Source organism: Artemia franciscana, chromosome 17 (assembly GCF_032884065.1).
Source record: "Artemia franciscana chromosome 17, ASM3288406v1, whole genome shotgun sequence".
Classification (NCBI taxonomy): domain Eukaryota; kingdom Metazoa; phylum Arthropoda; class Branchiopoda; order Anostraca; family Artemiidae; genus Artemia; species Artemia franciscana.
In genome coordinates this window covers 35,905,452-35,922,639 of record NC_088879.1, presented here as the reverse complement: position 1 = coordinate 35,922,639, position 17,188 = coordinate 35,905,452, and the positions used below count along the sequence as shown (strand labels likewise).

At 32.8% G+C, this 17,188-nt stretch overlaps 2 protein-coding genes and 1 long non-coding RNA gene across 3 annotated transcripts in view; 2 read left to right on the top strand and 1 right to left on the bottom strand.

The window, feature by feature from the left end:
- On the top strand, positions 1-2,713 carry LOC136037556 (uncharacterized). The gene is made up of 3 exons (XM_065720278.1): positions 1-411; positions 931-1,095; positions 2,075-2,713. The coding sequence occupies exons 1-3, from the start codon at positions 1-3 to the stop codon at positions 2,699-2,701; spliced, it is 1,203 nt and encodes a 400-aa protein (XP_065576350.1). The 3' UTR covers positions 2,702-2,713.
- A 3,435-nt stretch (positions 2,714-6,148) lies between these two features.
- LOC136037632 (uncharacterized) lies at positions 6,149-10,657 on the bottom strand. Its single transcript, XM_065720340.1, has 2 exons — positions 10,502-10,657; positions 6,149-7,639 (listed from the first exon to the last, which is right to left on the bottom strand). Exons 1-2 carry the CDS (start codon positions 10,611-10,613, stop codon positions 6,393-6,395), a joined length of 1,359 nt encoding a protein of 452 aa, XP_065576412.1. The 5' UTR covers positions 10,614-10,657; the 3' UTR covers positions 6,149-6,392.
- Positions 10,658-10,761: 104 nt separating this feature from the next.
- Positions 10,762-17,188, top strand: part of LOC136038192 (uncharacterized) — a 28,179-nt gene continuing 21,752 nt past the window's right edge. Inside the window, exons 1-2 of the long non-coding RNA XR_010620148.1 lie at positions 10,762-10,839; positions 15,674-15,776. This is a non-coding gene — a long non-coding RNA (uncharacterized LOC136038192). The remainder of the gene's footprint in view (positions 10,840-15,673; positions 15,777-17,188) is intronic.

Here is a 17,188-nt window from a genome sequence, read left to right as displayed (position 1 = left end):
ATGGAAGTGTGGAATGGGATATCTCTTGCCTTTTGGGAAAGTCTTATCGCAAGTGTGCAAGACTTTCCCTACCTGTACACAAAATCTGACAAGCGATACAAAGATACTTTATTAGTAGAAAACACATGGAATCACATTAGCTCCAACCTGAAGAACCTAGGCTTTAAACTTGAGGCCGGGGTAGAATTGAATGGTACTTGTGTCAAAAATAAGTGGTTTTCACTCCGGACTAAGTATATCAGAGAAAAATCAGATGTGAAAAAACCAAGTGGAAGTGGTAGTGACAAAAGGGAAAAGTGGATTCTTTTCCACCATCTTAACTTTTTAGATAAATTGACACAAACAAGGCAAAAGAAATTTCCAAGAATCAGCAACTTAGAGCTTGAAGACAACAAAACTTACAGATTTGATGTAAGCTAATTTGTTATTTACCTTGCTTTTCATAACCTACCTCTGCTAAGGGCAATCTTGTATATAGCCTAGCCTCATTTAGACCAAATAGCATAATAAACAGAGCCTTTATTTAACAGTATTTATAAATATAATGGTTGACACTAGGCTATAATAAATAAATATGAAATCAAGGAAAATCTGGGGTTATTGAAAAGGGAACATTTAAGAAAATAATTCTTACTTTGTAATATGCAAAAAATTATGATTAACATATATTGAGGACACTTCCACTATATTTTATCTCCCCTCCCTAATCTACAAATATATAACCCAAATTATATACTCCTCATGAACCATTATTTTTTGAATTAATACTTATATTAAAATCAATGCTGACACAATAAAGAAGTGATCCCAATGTGCATCCCAGCATTAAGGCTGAGATTTAAAGTCTATTTAGCCCTTGTCTTATTCATATACATGGTATTTCTAAATTTAGAACTATTAATATCTTATTATACACTTTTTGTCTTTCAGACATCCCAAGAGCATTTCTCCATTCAAGACATTTCCTGTGATGCTTATTTCACCAATGATGCTCCAACATGTATTGATGCAAAATCTGACACAAATGATGGTGATGATGCAAAAGCTGTAACAAGTTTGCCCTTTTTTACTGGAAAAGGGCCAAGATCTGATAAGGTATGTATTAAAGCAATTTGTCCTAAATTTTTCTATAATTCTTAATGATACACACTTGCAAGAATAGGTTGCATCTGGCATGAATAATTTTTGTGGAATTGCAATACTATGACATATGATTTAATATAGACATTGGAATGAAAGATATTGAACTTTATCAGTGACTGAACCAAAAACCTTTAAGAACATCAGAGTAGTAACAGCCCATGACAAATATTTTGAAGTCTGACCTGCTCACTTGTCTTGCTTTTTGACATTCCAAGGTATTATCCTAATAGCCTTTCATGAATTTTTTTGCTGATATTATGGTGAGAAAAATCACCAACAACTTCATAGGTATGTATTTTGTGTTTGTTGAAATGCACTTTTAGTTGTGTTTTATGATGGCAGTTTTATGAAATCCGTGCTTCCAAAATTGCCCTTATAGATTTTCAGTAGAGTCTTGCATACTTAGAAAGCTAAATTTGATAGTCTTCAAATGGGCCATTTATTTTTAGGTTTTCCATTGAAAAAGAATTTTAAAACTAATATATTAAAATCTAAGAAGTATTATCTTGAAACTTGTGAAAAGTGTTATCTTGATTAATAAAAATAAGAATATTTTAAGGAATGAAATTACTTTACAAGTTGTTTTATTGCTAAACCTGATTTCCAAGAACAACTGTTAAAAAAATTCAATAAATTAACTTCTCCCCCATATATCAGACACAATTTCCCACAACTAAACATATCATCATGGCTTAATCACTTAATAAATGATATCATCAATATATTATTATAAAAAAAGATATGAAAGAATTGCAATACACATAATTTCTATTTATAATTTACTTAATGATTTTGTGAATAAGAAACTATTTTATCACTCTTGTTTGTAAAAAAATAAAAATAACATAGGCTCTTGCCATCTCCCTTCAAGAGTGTTTGTAGATAGCCTTGATACTGAGGTGTTTGAAAAACAAAGGTGCTCCTATTTCAGGTTGTCAGAAACATTATCATTGGGACAAGCCCCTCTAAATTTGGGAACCAATCTGGTTCAAGAATGTTTGTGAGGAACTGTCAACCTCAGTCCAGACTAGTAGAATCAGAACAAGGAACTACAAACATGATTTTTAGGTCACAATCAATCCCTCCATCTATGGACAATGCTTATATGTCTGATGATCAATTAGGTCTTCAGCAGAATCCTGGACCATATCCCTATAAACATTCTACACCATCAACTAAAATCCCAGTGCAGAGTGCCAGGAAGCTTGGTTGTGGCTTGACTAAATGGGGGGCAGAGAAAACTGCACCTCCTTCTAAAAAACTAAAAATGGACAGCAACTTTGTCAAAGAAAACATCAAATCAAGTGTAAATGTTGAAAGTATTACAGCAAATACTCCAGGATTAAATGCGAGTTGTTTTCCTGCTACTTTAGAAAAAGCATTTGAAAAGGCTGTTAGCTTTTTTGAGAACCAAAAAAGTGAGGATGAATCACACAGATTTGGTATGCTAGTAGCAGATCGACTTCGGCATTTTACAATTTCTACCCAACATGAGGCACAGACACAAGTGTTACAATTATTAAACAACATAGAAAACGAAACAAATTTTGAAAAATGATCTTAAAATTAAATGTTATTTTCTAAGATTTAATATTACTTTTTTTCCTATCTGATCTTTTATTTTTATATTGATGATTATCTTTTCAAAACTGATGTGTTCTATTTGCTAAATATATTTGGAAATGAAGAAATAATAATTTCAAGTGTAAATGTTGAAAATGCTAATCCAAACAGTGCTTCAGGATCAAATGCCAGTCGTTTTCCAGCTGTTTTAGAAAGAGGATTTGATAAGACTGCTGTTTTTTTTTTTTATGTAAAAAAGTGAGGATAAGTCACATTGCATTTGGAATGTTAGTAGCAGATCAGCTTCAGTATTTTACAGTTTCAAGACACCACAAGGGCCAAAAGGTTTTACAATTTCTAAACAATATAGAAGAGGAAAAAATCTTGACAAATAATCTAAAAATTGTTTACTATAGGCCTTTTTTTGCATCAACCAGCTGGTTTAACCAATGACAGTTTTGGTCATTGGTTAACCATATAAATTCCATATTCATAGTTAAATAACATAAGCCTATGTATATAGACTATAGCTTGTTGCTAATTTTTCTGGGCATAGAATGTTTGATTTGGTAAAGCCCTAGAGAAGAATCTGAAGAGAAAGTAACATAATAAAAACAATAATTCATGCTTCATAATTTTTAGAATAATAGCTGGTAACACATTTTATATACAACTTTGCTCTACTTTACCCCTCAATCCTCCCAATATAAAAAGTCTATTGCTGAAATTTCCTATTTTCCATTTGTTTTGTCAATCTGTCTCTCTAACTTCATCCCATGTAGCTGTAAATTAAACAAATGTGACAAACAATAACTAGAAAAACAGGTGACAGGAGGTTAAATGCATTGAAAATATGAAATTTGAGCCATATTTCTGGACATTGGGAGGGGGATTGAGATAAAGCATAGCCTAACTTAATGATTATCTCTTGCTATGTAGGGTAATTGGAAGGTCACTTGTATATCATGCTGTCCTTTTCGGTTTTAGTTGGATAGAAAAAATCCAAAGAAAGTCCCCTTTGAAAAGATAGGAGCCACAAAGTGAGATTGTATTTGTCAAAACTTGGAGGTTTGTCCCTTCTGTCTGTTTAAACAAAACAGATTCTTAATTGAAGCTTTGTTCATTTCTATCTTAAGGGTGCAAAACAATTATGATATAAGGTACTTTTCTTTATTCAATTGTCTTCTTTGTTTTCTAAAAGACTTTTTTTTAATCTAGATGTTTCATAAACTGCTCATTTTTACCAGAAGTTCATTTGACCTACTTTGAAATCCCTGGTCTTAAAATTACATTTGACTTTGTTAAAGCTAGGAGACATAGACCTTGTGTTTGTTTAAAGAAAGTGAATAAACATTAGTAATTTGTATTGCACTAAAGCCCTAGGGCCATGACAATTCAAAACAAAAAAGAAACTTCACTTTAGAATATTCAACATTGTCTAACATAACAGAAACAAAGAAAAAAAAATTACAAAATTTTACTTCTGCACTCTACTGTCAATGTGAGAAGTTGTCCAAAATTTTAAAATCTTGCAAAACATTCATCCCTCATCACATTCACCAGCCATCTCTCATCAAACCTAGACTTCATTTCTCATCTCACTCAATTCTACAAATGCATCAAATGACCCACTCTCTCATTAGTGCTTCCATAGATATGGTCAAAGTAAGAACCATCTTGCTTACATTTTATTATATCTAGAAGTTTTCTGTAGCTAAGTCAGTACTTAAATATTTCGTACACCTTTGTAAACAACCTTAAGATGGTAAAATAGGTTGGATTATCCAAATTTTTAGTGACCACATATATTTCATATTAGTGTAATATAAAGGGCAGCCAATAGTAAAGGACCTGAATAAATATTTTAAGGTAATTAAAAAGGTTTATTACTCAAAAACTTGATAAAACTAAAAGGGACTTCTTAATGATTGACTACTTTAAAATATCTTTAAAACATTACACACAACAATAAACCTTTGCTATAAAGGGAAAGTCAGTAAGGCCCAAAAACTATTCAATACTAATTGTGCTTTGAGACAGTTAGCTGATTGTCTAAATATTTTAGATAGTAATGAAGATAAAATGTGGGCAAACTCAACACCAATATGCAAGTAAGTAAGTATGGCAGCACTGACACATCAAGGTCTAAACTGGCAGTGCTTATTTCCACTTTGTGACCCATTAGCCAAGAATTGCAATTAAGGGCTGGGGGCCAGAAATCCTGTGCTTTTGTACACCCTCCCTGCTTACCTTTTGCATATTTAGAGCTGGTTTAAATCTATCTAACATCACTGACCCCCATGTAAAACAAATAAACTGGCAATACCAGGAATCAAACCTGTACCCCATGGACAAAGGATTTCTTACTAAGAGTGCTTTCCACTTAGCCAAGAACATTATTATGACCAGAGTAAAACAACTATCTAAAAAAAAAATATTGAAAAAAAAACAAGATGGATTTACAGCCATTTTCACTAATCTTCAATACACATTGTATTTTACTTAGACAAGGTATTTTAAGGCAGGTGTCAACAAAGCTCCAGCAGTGATTGCTTTACTTAAGAAGCAAACTAGCATGGTGAATGCTTAGCTGGTAAAAACCAAATACACTAGCAATGCCAGGAATTAAACCTGTACCCCTTGGACAAAGGATTCCCAAACCAGAGTGCCAACAACTTAGCAAGGAGCACAAATGTGACCAGAGAACTATTATTTGAAAAAAGAAATATTGAAAAAAAAAACTCAATTCATGGTTGTTGCCATTTTCTCTACTGTCCCATAAACAATATATTTTATTTAGACAAATTAATTTTAAGACAGGTATCAACAAAACTCCATCAGGGATTGTATTTACTTAAGATACAACAAGCAATGTGATTGCATAGCTTTGTGATATTCTAGTCTTAAATAATAAAAAAAAAGCAAATTTACATTTGCTATTTGTTTTCCAAAAACTCATTTAAGCAAAACCATTTGCAACAGCAATACGCCCATGGTTAGATTAGTGTCTATCCAAAATGCTTTACAACAGAAGGGACACATTTCTTGCAAAGCAAATACTCAGCTTTAATGCTATTCTGTGTCATCTCTAAAAAATTAAACTGTATCAGGTGTATTTTGATATAAGATATTTCTAAGACTTTTAGCCAATTCTGTTAAATAAGAGGGCAGGCATTTCTTCACAATTTATACAATGTGTAAAAGAGCACCAGGGGGTGAGATTAGAAAAAAACTTTCAGGGATGGGTCTAAATTCTAAAGTATGCCCTGGGAAGGTCTGCTTACATGGAGTACAAAGAAACTGTTTCACAGCTTTCCTCAATCCACTTTATAAGGTTTTAAAGATATGTAAATACATTTCCTAAATTTTGAAAAAAAAACATTGATATGGCTTAAAATGCTACTCAAATAAAAGGAATTGCATTTTAAGAGCTAAAGCCAGAGTAAAAGAAACTGATAATTGAACCTTTTGAGTAAGCAATTTTCTAAGACTTAGAAATCAGAAAAGGGTTGACATAGAAGCTTGGCAGTACCTTCCCAGAGTATGTTTTTGACCCTGGATTAATTACTGAGTTTCATTCTTGTAACCTATTCCCTTTCCAAGATAGTGAAAATTAGCTAAACTAGAATTCACAAAACTAGGCTTCACAATGTAGAACAACTTCACATAATTAATTGCATACAAATCTAATCTTTGCCTCTATTGATATGTACCCACTGGTATGGTATCTGCCCAAGTGGAGAAACAAAGTAATTTGCAATCTGGTCTCTATTATCAATTGCTGATCTTGACGGGTTGTTACTACCTATCCTTCGAGTAGATTGTAAGTGGTCACCAAAGCCTTCATTCCTCCATGTGCCCTCAGCTGTGTCAGAGTCTGTGTAGCCTGGGGGACAGTACCTACTTGCAGCTGGCAGAGAACAGTCTTGCATCTGCATAAAATTATGAAGCAAACATGCAGCATAAACTATTTTAGTAATTGTTTCATAATTAGTTACAATGGGTCTTCTGAAAATCCGCCACTTTGTAGCCAATATCCCAAAAGCATTTTCTACAACTCTTCTTGCCCTTGCTTGTCGATAGTTGTAGATTTTACGTGTAATAGCAGGCTCATCATTAAATTCTTGTGGTAGTCTGTTTAATTTTCTTCCAGCAAATGGCTTCATCAGATAATTTTTTAAAGGAAAGGCTTCATCACCAAGTAAAAAATATGGAACTGGTGAACCTCCATTAATTATTGGTTCTGGGGGAGGTAGATTTGCTAAATTCCGCTCTAAACTTTTGCCCAAAGAAGAGGAGGCAAAAATACCACCATCACTGTCACTCCCAGGTGCCCCAATATCTACATAGACAAATTTGTAGCTTGCATCTGCAACTGCCAACAAAACAATGGAAAAAAAAGATTTATAATTTCGAAATTCACTTCCACTCAAATTTGGACACTCAATATTTATATGCTTTCCATCAATGGCTCCTATACAATGAGGAAATTGCCATCTAGCCTCAAAATCATCTGCATTTGTTTTCCAAGAGCCCTCACTAACAGGTGGTAAATAGTCGTTTTTCAAAGCATTAATAAGGGCTGAACAAGTGTTTTTAATAATCCCAGACACAGTTGACCGTCCAACTCTGAAACCAAAGCTTAAATCATCCTGGCTGCATCCTTCAGCTAAGTAGCGAAGTGTGATGGCCAGTCGTACTCCTGGTATAATTGCTTTTCTGAATTTAGTGTCTTTTCTTTCTATTTCTGGCTGAATTTTTTCTAATAAGATATCAAAAGAAACTTTATTCATTCTTAAGAATTTCCAATACTTCACATTGTCATTTGACAAAATTAGTTCCTTCATTAGATTGTCATGTTGACCCTGGTTTCTCCTCTGATCCTCAGAGTAGATTGGGCGAGTCCACCATCTTCTCTTGCGGCGTGTATTACCTGAAATTATAGGTTAGTTAATAACGATATTAAAAATGTTAAGCAGTTATAAGAAAAAAAAGACTAAAAAATTACAGTCTGAGACTAATTTAATGTTAACTATAGACAATTTGACAAAAAAACGAACATATTCTTACGTAACATATCTATAGTCCATTTGTTTAAGACAGAGTGGATGGTATAAACATAAAAAGAACAACAAATTTCTTTAATTAGCCTTAAGATAACTCAAAATAGGTTTTAAATCATCTCAATTGTAGCCTACTAATCTCTATTCTTGAAAATGAACCAATTTCCAAAATATAGTGCATGACAAGGTCCTTACGAAAGCTTTGATGACTTGCTTTTTTTAGTCGGATTGACTTAATTGATAGTACAAAAAAACAAAGGGTGTTGGTCTATATTTGCCAAATAAGCAATCAGTGCATTTAGAGTCTGAATTAGAAGACATATTAAGTAATAAAATAAACTCCTAGCTACAAAAGTTATCCAAACAATTGCTGTTATACATTCACCTACCTTATTTATGGGGCAAAATATGATGAAGATATATTACAAGGCAGAAATTACAGTAATCCTAGAAAACTTTTGTTATCTGAGTTTTATACAGTCTATAAGACTACATTTGAATACATCAGGGGGGAGGGATGGTCTTATGAAAATGTCACTCATATTTTGAAATTGCATGAAATGAAGAATATGATGGTAGCCTACCTCTTTTGGTTTTTATTATCAACAAAGAGATTTAGGCTATAGGGACTTACTGTTCCATTAGTAGCAGGTTGAAGGGAAGAAAGAGCCTTTAGGAAGTACTTTATATTGTTTCAAACTATTCTTTATATTTACTTTTATGTACACTTTAAATTATAAGACCTATTTTGTAAGGTTTCACCTTTATAATACATGGATTTTTAAAGGTCAGCAGGTAAATTTATGACAGCTCATATTATTGACTTACTATAAAAGTGAACATACCACATGATTCCTTTTTTTATGCTCTTTATGAATATAATAATTGCTCCTATTGTAAATTCAAATTTAAGCACTTTTTGAGCTCTTAAAAATGACAAATATTCAATTTAAGTATGAGTTATTGGTTGAGTTCTGACAAAATAATGCTACATTTTCTCAGCACTGTTATCTTGGTTGTCTTTGACAAAAAAATACTACATTTTCTCAGCGCCAAAATTATTTATAATAAGGTTAGGTCAAAAAGTGCTTAACTTTGAATTAGCAATAAAAGCAATTATTATATTTATAAAAAGTGTAAAAAAGGCATCAAGTGCTACATTCACTTTACTGGTAAGTCAATAATATGAGCTGTCATAAATTTACCAGTCAGGACCCTCTACATGTAGCCTAGAAGGAGAGGAGGTAGGTACTTTAAATTACCTTCATAGAACCATTGTTGAAAGTTTTATTTTCCTAACATAAACCCTTTCCAAGATAGCCAATAGTAGCTAAAGTAGAATTTTACTGCTTCACAAAATTAAAATATCACTCAAATCTGCCTCAACATTTCCAAATGTAGTAAGCTGTGTGCTAATTAGAGAACCCCTCTCCTCCCCTAGTTGTTCCAGATAAATCCTTATGCAAGGCTGTATGCAGAGCTACAAAAAAAAATGTGTTTTCTGTATACTTGGCCTAGCTTATACAGAAAATGTTATAATAGGCCTAATGAACTCTTATTGAATTATATGCATGATTCCTTTGTAAAGCAAATTTTCATGTTTCCATTCTTTGTTGTCAATTTTTGAAATCATATTTAATTAGGCTAATGTTAACACTGGTATAGTGGTTGGCCTCCTCAGAAGAAAACAATAAAGTTATGAAAACATGATGGGTAGAACATTTTGAAAAAGTGCTAAACTTTTACAGGAAATGATGTAGAAAAGAATGAAGGAAGATTATTTTATGAGGAAGAATTAGAGATAGTACTAAATGGATTAAAAATTAATTAGGCCTCAGGTACTAATAATTTGGCAGATTAGCTGTTTTCTTCCTTTTTTAATATGGTGGCTATGCCATATAAATACTGAAGATTGTGAACATGATTTCTTAAAAAGGGAAGTACATTGCAATTGTAGGAAAACTCTAATTAATTCCTTCAATAAAAAAAAAACATAATAAGAGTGAGTGTGGTGATTATAAAAGAATTAGCCTAGGTCCTCTGGGAAACAAATTCCTTAGTATGATTGACATTTTTTAGACTTAGAGATGCTGAAGATAAAGTTTTAAGAAAAGAACAGTGTGGTTTTAGGAAGGTGTGTGGTTTAAATTTTTACTCTTAGATTAATAATCAAGCCTGAGTAATCAGACCCCTTAAGCCTTAATTTTATAAATTATGAGCTCATATACAAAGAGCTGATATGAGAACTTTAAAAAAGTTAATGAACTTTGTATACAATTCAAGTCATAATTCTGGAGCTCTACAAGGAGGGATACTTAGGTTGCTTGGGGCTGCAATTTAAGGTAATAAATTTATTTTATTTCACAAGATCCTACCCCCCAATTCATTTGTCAACTTCCTAAAATTTCAGCACTGTAGTAGCAGGTTAAAGGGAAGAAAGAGCCTTTAGAAAGTATTTTATATTGTTTCTAAGTAAATTTTAGAACTTAATTAAGTTTCCTTGGATATTGTCAAGAAAGGGATGAAGCTCAAATAGGCTACTTTAAAGAAAACAAAAATTCTTCATCTTATATTCTACCACAAATATCTTATTCCTCATGTTAATCACGCATTAAGATTTACGAATCATATGAAGGAAATACACTAGTCAGATAGGCTAGTTAACTATTGAGAATAAAAAGGACTGAGTTAGGCCTAGATACAAGCTAGTATCAGGACTTAGATATATTTACTGGTAACAGGAGCTATGTTTGTTGGCTGAGGTGACTGCCCAGAATTCAAATACATATAGCCAGCAACAGCAGAGAACATGACCATTGAAGCAAAAACTGCATGGACATCCATGGTTAAAAATTTTAAATCTTTTGCTTCTTGAGGAAAATGGTGAAGTGTGACGGTAAAATCCAGAGTAGCTCGTAAATATTTGCATTTTTATCGACAGATGTGACTATAATGTGGAACGGGCATAAAGCTTTTTTAATTTTAGTTATTTAACAACAGTAACATTTTATTTAGAAGAAACTAAGGCTGGAGGGAGGGGGGTACAACTTATCTCTTATAATCAGATTTTGTGAGTTAAACGTTTGTATCCTCTAGTATTTTAGAGTTTTGTATTTCTTGTAAGAGAATGATGGGGAAATCATTAGGTGACTAATCTAGGTTCTCAAATAGACAACAGCGGTGTCAGTATAGCCAACTGTTCTTTAGAAAATGATATTAAAACTTAATTTTGTATATTTTCTATCTTTAGCAAAGACTGATCCATACTGACTCCTTTTGGCCTAGCCTCTAAGTATTAAGCTATTTAGGCAACTCTTCAAACAGTGTCCTTTTGTCTAAATTGACAAGCCCTTGGATAACTAATTTTTAAACTTTTTTTGGTTGCCAATAGCCTAATGCTGGGAAGTTCAACCTACCAGATGAGAAATCCTTGAATGATTCTGGTTAAAACAAGCTAATCTTTGGTAAAATTCTAGTTAATTGACTTCTTGCTATCTCAGAAACAGTTTAGGTTCAGACTAAAGTATGTACCGGGAAGGTATTTTGAAGCAACTACATCCACTCCTTCTCCCTCTAGAGGGCCCTGACCTTTGATGACCTTTAAAAATACATGTGTTGTAAAAGTGAAACCTTGCAAAATAGATCTTCAGCTTAATTGAAGTGCAACAAAATTGTTTTCAGCTTCATAACTTTGCTCAATTCCATTTTATAAGGTTTTAAAGATATGCACATACATTTCCTAAATTTTGAAAAAATAACACTGATATGGCTCAAAATTCTACTAAAATAACAGGAATTGCATTTTAAGAACTAAAGGCAGAGAAAAAGCAACTAGTAACTGAAAATTAAGGTAAAATGTTGTTTTGTCAAAATTTTAATAGGTATAGACCTGTCATGTAGGCAAATTTCAGGGCCCCTTCTAGGGAGGAGTGGAGGTGGGTACTTTAAAATACCTTCCCGGGATATACTTTAGTCTGTAGACCCATCCCTGAAAGTTTCATTTTCCTGAGATAGCAAGAAGTCAATTAACTAGAATTTTACCCTAATTCTTTTCTAATAAATTGGTCCAAGTTGCAATTTAAGATAATTTAAGGTAAAGCTTATCTTTGAAAAAATGGGTAAATTTTTATTAGGCCTATTTGGGTCTTATTTTGTATAGTGTGTATCATTTCAGAAGGCATACAGATTGGATGCTTCAACTTATTGGCATTGAAATTTGGATGCAATGCCATTGAGGGGAGTAGGCTACCTAGGGTCACATGGACATGATGGTTTGAAGGACAATGAGCCAAAATTTGTAGTTATACATGTGAGCACTGTTCTCTACTTCCTCAACTCTAGCACATCAAGATCAATAGAAGACTTTCCAAACTCCTATTGATGAACTAGAACAGAAAAAATAAGACTTTAAAATTATTCTAGAAAACAAGTAGGATTCTGGGTCACAACATTGACTTCTGGGTCAATGTTCCTATTACTTGAACAATTGTTTGGGGTCATGAAACTATTGTTAATAGATGCATTTTGACTTTTTGAACATATTTTCTCTCTTGCAAAATTACTGCAAACTCACCATTAAGGAGTTATTATATATTTGCACATTAGGGGGGGGGGGTTAAAGATTAGCATATATTATATACAGCAATGGTTAGTTTATGTATTTAATATATGCTATGCTTTACCCCCCCCCCCCCCCTGATGTGCAAATATATAGCCCAAATTTGTTTCTAAACTATTACAGACTTGTGCAATTTTGCACAATTTGCAATTTCAAATATCCAATCAACAAAAATGGAAATGATTGCAATTCTATGTGTAAATACAGGATATTTGGGCCAGAATAACTCCATAATGGTGAGTTTGTGGAAGTTTTGCAAGAGAGAAAAGATGTTCCAAAGGTCAAAATGCATCTATTAACAATAGTTTCATAACCCTAAACAATTGTTCAGGTAATAGGAACATTGACCCACATCTGCATCTGCCCTTGCAGTCCTACAAATCCAGACCCCTAAAGATTTCATGCACCAGCTTATATTCAAGTTTAGGCACTCTTACATTTGAGTGCTAAGCATTGTTCTCCACTTTCTTCCACAACTGAAGTCATCAAAATTATATTGCCCATACAAATTTTGCTCTCAAGAGGGAGAAGGAGTAGAGATAAGTACTTCAAAATACCTTCCTGGGACATATTTTATCCTGTAGACCCATCCCTGAAAGTTTCATTTTCATAACCTAACCCCTTTCCAAGATGGCAAGAAGTCACTTAGCTAGAATTTTACTGTTTCTTTTTCCCCAGTGTGATAATGAATGTTCAGTGTCAGCATCAAATGGCTTGTCTAGTCAATCTATATCAACAGTAACTATTGGAAATTTAAAGACCAGGGTGAGCAAAGACTATTTAAACAGCTAACACACCTGTTAGTGTAAGAGTTACTGCAAGAACTCTATGGGTTACCAGGTATTATTTTGCAGAGGACAAACTCATAGGTTGAGTTAGAACCAATTTTCCCAGAATCTTCAAACCTCACTAGTAGGAACAGAGCATAAGTGTTAAATTTGTGCCACCTACTTTAACCCCAATTCTCCTCCTCTCCAAAAATCCAAAACCCCAATCTACCTAAACAAAATAAATTTTAAATGTTTTCTCTTTCTTTTACTTTGATAATTAGAAATAATCAAAACTTTAAGAAATTAATATCTTACTTACTTACTTACTTAGGTCCTCCCACACCTGAAGGTGCATAAGGCAGCAACAGTGCTCTGCCATGACAACCTGTCCTGAGCTATTGACTTTGAGGCTTTGCCTCCTTTTCTAACATCCTGCCAATGGTAATTTGGGTCTCCCTGACTTGCAGAGGCCAGGTGGTGTCAAGCACCATATGTCATGTTGTAGCCTACCATCACCCATTTGCACCATGTGCCCCCAATACATCCATCATTGCTTTTTAATGACATCAAGGATGGGTGTATGTTTTTTCATGCTAGAAATCTCATCATTTCTTATTTTCTCTGCCCATGTATATGCAAAATACATCTTAGGCAGTTATTACCAAATGCCCATAGTCATTTTTCTGGTTGTGCAGTGATGCTCCAAGTTTCACAGCCATATGTAAGGACAGAGAGGACATTGCTATTATAAATTCTGAGCTTTATCTTCTGGGAATATTTGTTATTTCTCCAAACAAATCTAAGACAATTGAAGGCAGAGCCAGCCAATGCTATTTGACACAAAATTTCTCTTTTAGGATTGGCATCTTGCATAAAAATGCTGCCAAAATATTTGAACTCTCTCAGTACTTCAATTTCCTCATTGTTGACCAAGAGTCTTTTAGTTAAGTCAGTTATAACTGCATTTGATATTGATTTAGTCTTGCTAGCATTTGTGGAGAGTCCAGCAGTATTTGCCACACACCCAAGTTCATTTATTTTGTGTTGTATATTTTCTGATTTGTGAGCAAAGACTGTAATATTATCTGCAAAACACCATAATGTGGGTTTAAATGCATACACCTCTCAGTGGGTTTAATTGTAGACCCCCACTGAAGCTACACCCACAAAGTACAAAATCTATGACTATAGCAATAGAATACATCCCTGCCTTATACCTGACTGAACAGTGAACCACTCCATTAGGTCACCCTCTGTTTATACTGTGCACATAATATCAAGGTATAACGCTTTAATTATATCTACAATTTTGATCAGAATCCCATAATGCATTAAAATTTTTCACATGATCTTGCAGTGTATTGAGTGAAAGGCCTTGAGAAAGTCTATAAATACTGTGAGTAGCTGAACGTGCCACTCATTGGATTCTTTGAGCAGGACTCTCAGGCTAAACATTAGGTCACAACACAATCTGTTTTGGTGGAATCCATGTTGTTCATCTCTCATAACTTCTCCACTTTACTTTGAATTCTATTGAGAATAATTTGGCACAAAACCTTGCTACCAACTGATTGTAGAGCAATGGCTCTCCAATTATCACATTTAGTCTTTTGTCCTTTTTGAAGAGTTTGACAATTACCGCCTTTGACCATTCACTTGGGCTTTTTCATCATCCCAAACACACGACAAAAGTTCAAACATAGGTACTCTAGGGCACTTCTACCATATTTCAACAGTTCTGGGGGTATGCCATTTTTGCCAGCTGCTTTCTGTTTTTTAAAGTCTTTAGAGCCTCTTTTACTTCACTAAGCAAGAGAGGTCCAGAATATCTTCCAAGATCAAACAATGAAATTAAACTGACACTCTATGGTCATTTGTTTTTTCTTTCAGTGAAGTGTAAGTTATTTATTGTTTTGAGTTTGACTGTTATTTATTGTAATTTCTGTTTGTTTTGGGTTTTATTTATTTAATTGTAGTAATTTGTGGTAGTTTTAGGCTTGGAAGATTATTTGAATTTATTTTCTTCTAATTTTTGGATTAATAGAACTCTTTACTTTTCTTTGATAAACTTGATTTGTTGAAAAGCTTTTAAAATTTATTTCTGTTTGTTTTTTATTGACAGTCTTTTTCATAAAAAAAATTATATATTTTCATTTTTTTTTAAAATAATACATAGTTTGGCATGCTATTTGTATGCTGGAAAAAAATTTCAATAGTTTTTAATCTGGACACAAACAGTATTGTTTAATTTAATTTTAGACTTCCTCAAGGTGACCTGAAAAATTAAAAACTCCAAATTTATGATAAAATTAACAGCTAAATAAGAAAGCAGCAATAAATATTATTTCACCAATACACATTGGCATACAGTTTTTACCTTTATCATTGATAGCGTGATACTTTATGCATATTTCTGAATTTTGATATTAATTTTTATTATACTTTGTTGCTTTCTTTTCCTTTTATGTAACTCATTTCAGCTTCATTGATTGTATAAGAGTTTTCTGTGCTTGTAGTAACATGGAAAGACAACTTGACCTTATCGACTTTCTGAAATTGGTAATTTTAAGCTTCATCGCCCTCTACCTTTGGTCAAAAGGCACATACGACTATCAAGGGGTATGTAAATTTTGTATTAACTCCTACACTAGCCATATTTTAAAGCTGCATAAAAATAGCCTAGGCTACATTTTTTTTCTTTCAGACTGATAAAAAGAAAACCATAAAAAGGATGGTATAAGTTTATACTGAAGAAAACCAAAACAAATTCTAGCAACAAACAAAATACTAGGCTAGATGATAAGAATAAAACTCCTTTCCTTCTTCAATAATTTTAGAGAAAGTTTAAAAGAAAAATAATTCTAGTTCAAAATTATGAGCAAAAAGAGCCCAGAAATTACCAAAAAAAGAGATTAAATAAAGATAAAGTTCTACTTTTGGCCATCTTAGAAAGGGGTTAGGATAGGAAAATGAAAATTTCAGGGATGGGTTTACAGAGTAAAGTTGACTATGTCCCAGGATGGCATTTTGAAGTATTCTTCCTGTAGTGGGTCCTGAAATTATATTATAGCTCAAATTGCATATTTCTAATGCATATTGTCATTAATCTGTCTTTTGCTTCTACTTAATACCTGCAAGTTGAATCATACAGACTAAATCAAGAAGCAGAAAATTCTTGGAAAATACATAATTTGAGCATATTATGGAAAATACACAATTTGAGCATATTATGGAAAATATATATAATTATTAATAGTAAATATCTCATATGCATATATATATATATATATATATATATATATATATATATATATATATATATATATATATATATATATATATATATATATATATATAAATCTTGGTTGGTAAATGCAGCAGTTTTACCAACTTCTGTAGTGATTTTACACATTCTATTTAAAACATACATTATGCTAATTTTTGCCAAAAACATTTGGTAGAGATGACCTGCCAGCTGGTAAAATCTCTTGCTCCCCTCCCCCCCAAAACAAATTTAATGTTTTGGCTACCAATGACCCTGGCTAGAAGACCAGTTTAGCATATTTTATGTCTATCTTTTTTCAGCTTCTAATGATAGTTTTTATTCTTTAGGTTTAAAAAGGTAATATATTTTCCTTTTTTAAACTAATAGGTTGAAATATTTTTAATATAAATTAATCTAGGGTTTGTTAAAATACTTTTTGGTACAGGGTACAGAAATTTCATTAATGCTCAATTACTTATTTGTAATAAATATGCTTTGATTCAGCACAATCCCCTGACACTTCAAACTTTTTTGAATTTCAAAACCACTCCCTTATCAAATTATCTAGTATTTTTCTTACGATCAGCCTTTCCGTTTACAGAAAAAAAACACTCATTCATCATCAGTTTAAAAAAAAAAATCAATTTTTTTTTCCACTTTGCTCTGCTTCTATTGATGTAGGCAAAATTGGTCAGTAAACACAGCAATTTTACCAACTGTTGCTGTGATTTTACACATGGTGCCACAATTTACCTTTTGGTTAAAT